General features: G+C 35.5%; 1 protein-coding gene across 3 annotated transcripts; it reads right to left on the reverse strand.

The window, feature by feature from the left end:
- Positions 1-416: 416 nt before the first annotated feature.
- LOC106381098 (endo-1,4-beta-xylanase 3) lies at positions 417-4893 on the reverse strand. 3 transcript variants are annotated; one of them, XM_013820959.3, is made up of 6 exons: positions 4646-4893; positions 4201-4541; positions 3927-4104; positions 2808-3359; positions 1890-2727; positions 417-835 (listed from the first exon to the last, which is right to left on the reverse strand). In XM_013820959.3, the coding sequence occupies exons 1-6, from the start codon at positions 4694-4696 to the stop codon at positions 546-548; spliced, it is 2250 nt and encodes a 749-aa protein (XP_013676413.1). In that variant the 5' UTR covers positions 4697-4893; the 3' UTR covers positions 417-545. The 3 variants fall into 3 exon arrangements, with proteins under 3 accessions (XP_013676413.1, XP_013676412.1, XP_048596204.1); XM_013820958.3 differs by having other exon boundaries at positions 4201-4544; positions 4646-4802; XM_048740247.1 differs by having other exon boundaries at positions 4640-4800.
- Between the last annotated feature and the right edge of the window lie 709 nt (positions 4894-5602).

Raw genomic sequence — 5602 nt, forward strand, 5'->3', positions numbered from 1 at the left:
GGGATGAGGGTGGACTGTCTGAGAAAGTGAAATCGATATGAATGTAAGGCTACTGAATTTACGGTTGGTCAAAATGGAAATCAGAGACAAAGGATTTTAGCTTCAGTTACCTTTTCAGCCATAATATTTGGATTTTTAACGAAAGCGACTACAATGGAAATCTCCTTGCTTGATAAGACGCAGAGTCAACTTTATTATTATAGATAAATAGATAAATAATTCTATTTTTAGAAAACTTATATGACTTAAGTTTTAGATAACTTCAAATTTAAGTCAACATTCTCCCTATTTATCTTGAATTTACATTCTTGTTTGAATTTTAGATGACTTAAACATATATTATGTTCTACTAGGCTTAACGAGATTTATGCCCCTAGTTAATATTAGCTAATTTGACCTAAAGCAAAACGTAACAGTACTTGTTTAACATATATTATCAAATAATCAAAAACAATAACAACTTTTTTTTAACATATGTTACATGGTTCACGAAGCACAAACCCCCACTCATATATAAGACAAACAGTAGAAAAGTAAAACAAATATCACAAGTATGATAGATCAATCGAGAGAACAAGTGGAGATTCTCCCTTTTCGACGACAAACGTTTTGAGAACAATCCCAGCCGGAGTACAAACTTCGACGGCGTAAGTCCCATGATAACCTCTGAATATGAACTCTGACTCATCACTGATGATCCCATAGGCATGAGATAACCATTCTTGTTTCACATCCAAAAATCTTTTACCGGCTTCGTTTACTTCTCCTTCTCCCTCCACTAAATTTGAATTCTCCCTACTCATAGATAGTTCCCAAAATCCCCATAACATTATTCCTGTTATAAGCAAATATTTATCTCAACGTTTAAGTTCATTTTGTTAGAAATCCCAGCTATATGTAGTATAAAAACCAAAGGTAAATTTTATACCATATATCCACAAAAAATGATGAGAAACACAAAGTTAGATAGCTATAACGTTACATATAATATACAAAATGTGGGTATTTTCGTAGGATGCTATGGGATGAAATAATTAGTAGGAAAAAACGATTTCGTTCATAATATTATGAAGTGTACATAACATAATATTTGTCAAACAAAACAAGCACTATAAAAAGTACTTTGTATCTCCAAAATATCATAAGATTTCAATTAAAATTTTGTTCTTCGATGCCATAGTTATAAATTTAAAATTTAAGACAATTTATATGCATATGTTTAATTAATATAACTCAAAGAGAAAATTCCTACTATAGATCTAAAAAAGTTTGTCACGAATATAGACCTTAAAAATAAAAATGACCAAAATAGATTTAAATATTTTATAAAAAAAAGTAACTATACATTTATACCCTTAAAACCACCTCCATTATAGGTTCTTTCATTAGAACCCCCATCACTAGGAGAGAGTGTGAAGAAAAATTCTAAAACAAGTGTTTTTAGAACCACTTCTAAATTTTAAACCTTCCACTTGTCTTGTATTTAGCATTTTAGAATTAAAAAAAATAGAAAATTTAGCTATTTAATTAAAATTTTTATTTTTTTATTTTTTTTAGAATCCAACCTAGTTTCTAATGGTTGGAGGTGCTCTAAGGTTAATTAATCTAAACACTAGGGTTTAGAGTTAAGGAGTGGAGTTTAAGGTTTAGGGTTTAGGATTTAGGGTTTAGGGTTTTGAGTTTAGGAGTGGGGTTTTGGAGATAGGATTTCAAATTTTTAAAATTAAAAAAAAAGTAAAAAATTTTAAAATAAAAAACGCTATTTTGGTCATTTTAGTGTTTGGTATCTATTTTTATGATAAAAATTTAAAATTGTGTATTTGAGAGAATTGGGATAGCTCAAATGGTTTTAACAATCGATCAAAAATGGGAATTGAAGTTAATTATACCTTCAACGGCAGGGTGAGCAAATGCTTCCCACAACATGACTTCAAGATCTTCTCCTCTAACGAACTCATTTCTGGAAGACACATCAAGCTCTGTGAACCAGATTGGATGGCCAAGAACAGAGAGATTATCAAGAGCAGAGGAAACAATGGCTCCAACAGGACTATCTATGTGTCCTTGGATCCCAATCCCTCCTATGGGTGCTCCTTGCGCTTCCAGTTCAAGAACAAGTCTGCTATACTTCTCCGGGGACGAACGTGTGTCATCACCATCCTCGACATGATAATCATTCACAAACAGCAAAGCAGATGGATCAAGCTTGTGTGCAATGTTGAACATCAAAGCTCTGACACCTTTGCCAAGCCTATCTTGATAGAAAGAACCATGAAGCATCTCGTTGTTGACGTCGTAGTGCTTGAATTTACCTTTGTATCGGGTTAAGATATCTGTGAGACGCTTCTGGACCGCGTTCATGAGCTCTGTTTTGTTCAGCTGACGAACCCACGGCTGAACGGTGGACTCAACTTCCCAGAAAATGCAGTGTCCCCTAACGTTAATGTTATTGCCGATACAAAGATCCAACATATCGTCTGCGTCTTGGTAATTGAGCTTTCCACGTTCGGCCTCTGTCCAGTACCACTTCAGCTCGTTTCCGAACACTGCCCAGTTAAAGTTTTTTATGAAGAAGTCAACAAAGTCTTCGTTGTCTATGTCTGTTCTATTAATGCACGTTCCTACCGGGAAACTGTTGTGCGTTTGTTTCACTTTCACTATGTAAGGAAACAAATCGCAGGATTCATCAAGTCCTGAGAATTTCAAGATAATGTCGCGCTTACGTACCTACCATGAAACAATATTCTTGAACTCAGAAACTTATTATTAAACCGCATATTCTAATGAAATTTGTAGAGAGTTTGAACCTCATCAACTTGTTTTTTGAGACATCTGATACGTTCCCGACGGTCCACAGGGAATATTTGCAGTCCCGCAATCATCAGATCGATGCCAGCTGCAGGACCTTGAACATAAACCATGACGTTTTGGGGCTGCTTCTCGAGCCTAAAGGATCCTCCGAGTTCATGCCATGTTTCACCAACGCTAACCTCGACTTGTCCTCCATTCACCCATTGGTTGTCGACGCTGAGTGCAATGTTCACATTTTGAGGATTTATACCACTACTAGCTCCCACACTAAGCTTCACCCATGCTGAGATTTGATATGTCAAGAATAGTTTGATTTTATCTGTTATCATTTGAGCCGGACCCATCCAAGTCTGAGATCTATTGGTCACAAGGATGTAGCTTCCGCCAAGAGGTTTGTGAGAACCAAGTGTTTCTCTAGCCATTGGCGGCAAAGTGCGAGGAGCGCCTTGTCCAACACCCAACTTGCAGTTTCCTAGAGTGAACCATGGTTGAGTTTCCCCATCTCTTACTTCACTGTTTTCAACTATGTTGATTCCAAAACCGGGATTCTGGCATAATACACCACAAACAGAAACATGTTAGTGGAGAAATCCAACTAATATTTCAAGCAGGTTCTGTAAGAAGCTATCTCTGGTCGTGGCTCCATGGATAGATAACCAGAAGACTAGGTGGGTTAAAAAGCGTGAAGTGGGGAAAGAGAAATAAACACCATCATGTTCTAAAGTGCAAATCAACTATAGGTAGACTTTTAGTATATTATTTTCAGTGACTAATATTTTACGCATAAGGAAATATTTGTTCCCCGTCCTTAGACGTAGAAGCAAACTTCCATTTTCCCACTTTCTCATTCTGTAGGGATTATATATGATCCCCGTTTTATTGATTATTTTTGAGCAGTGAGAGTTTCTGCAGAAAAAAAAAACCTTGTTTCGTTTTGATCATCCTAAGTACTACTTGTTGTATCCAAAACCAAAATATCTTGCATATTTTGCTTTTGATCCAGACCAATCATAGTATAAATGCATCCTACTTTCATCATTTATTTGACTTACGATCCAGACCACGAATCGTGCTATCGCAAGTTTTAAAGCACTGTTAATGGTTAAGGCACAGACCTCGTAGAATGGTGGAGGAGATGGACGGTTTCGCCGAGCATGTTTGACATCTAAAGTGTTGACAAGAATGTCGGTTCCTGGAGGTGGACCTTCAAGGTATAGTATTATCCTTGATGGTGAACCATGTATTAAGAATTTGCCCTTCAACTCTACCCAATCTTTATTACTCGCCTGCACACTAACATGATTCATTGACATAGCAGAATCCTATTAGTTTACTGATTTTAAACACGATATTGATTCTTTTTAACACTAGAGGAGATGAGAAACCAACTTAGCAATGGCTATGTATTGTTCGCGTTGGTTTGCGTTTAAGACCCAAAGAGTCGCTTGTACAGTTGCACTCGTGGCATTGTTGCCAAATATTCGGACGACTGATGTTACTTCATAAACACGCTTCCTTTGGCATCTTCCTGAAATCTCCTGTTGAATCCCGTTCCATGCGGCTTTACGTTCTGTTGCTGCTGCAAAAACGTGTCCAGAGAGCGGTACGATTTTACCTCCATCCATTGACTCGTGCAAGACAGCCTTGCACCCTCGTCCATTCCAATTGTTGAGGCCGTCCTCAAAGTTAGGGTTTAGGATTATGCTATCCTGCTCTTTATTAGTGTGATGCTGCTAAGCGTACATACGAAAATGGTTATACTTATATTGGAGAAACATTCGTAAACTATGATAAAAAAATAAAACCTAAACATCAACTAGCTAATTACATGAACCTTATCATCTTCAGCATCATTGGCAAGCGTCACCTTTGTATTCTTCTCCATAACAGTTTTTTTATCCAATGTTTAAGTCCGAAGGAAAAAAAAAGGATCTTAAAATGCAGAGACTATAGAGATTTAATCTTTAGAAACAGGAGAGGTAAGTACTTGGTTAAGTCCTGGAACCTGCTCTGCTATATATGCTTTTCTGTCAAACAAAAAACTTAGTGAGTTTCAATTGAACCCCAAGCCAAGAAAGAAGGAGAATACTAAAGAAAATAGAATAAAATAATATTGATTTTGTGATTTGAAGAGCAAAAAGAAGAGAACTACATTTGCTTTGTCTTAAACCCAGGAAATTGCAGTTTGCTTGAATTGAAATAGAAGGTTTCAAATATTGCATAAAAAGCTGAAGTTCAGGTTTCCCTTTCCAAGTTGTTTGGTTTCAAGACTTAGAATGCAAGTAAACCATTTTAAAGGTTTCAAATATTCTCACGGTGTACAGTGATCTAACCAGATTGGCTTCTGAGTTTCTAGTACATACTGGCTTTAGAATTAGAGTTTTGTATTCAGTGGCTACAAAGTTGATAGAAAATTCGAAAATAGAAAAGGACAAACAAAATCTTTTGGGTTATTTTCATTGACAAGTATTGACGATTCTACCATCTAATCTATTAAAAAGTAGTACAAAATTAGATTTTTTTGATGAAATTTCAAATTTATTAATCTATCAAAAAGAATGTTATGTACAAATGCTCAATGCTGTAAAAGTAGCATCAATGCACAATGGAGTACAAAATTAGATTATCGCTTAGTTTTGCCACTTATTTACAATGACATACCATTGGGATATTTATTGAACATATATTTAAGTATGTTTGTTTTTTTACTAATTTAAATTATAGATTTCTTTAATCGAATCTTAACCAAAATAGATTTTCCAATAGATTTCCTAATATATTTCATATTAAC

This window comes from Brassica napus, chromosome A9, assembly GCF_020379485.1.
Source record: "Brassica napus cultivar Da-Ae chromosome A9, Da-Ae, whole genome shotgun sequence".
Lineage (NCBI taxonomy): Eukaryota > Viridiplantae > Streptophyta > Magnoliopsida > Brassicales > Brassicaceae > Brassica > Brassica napus.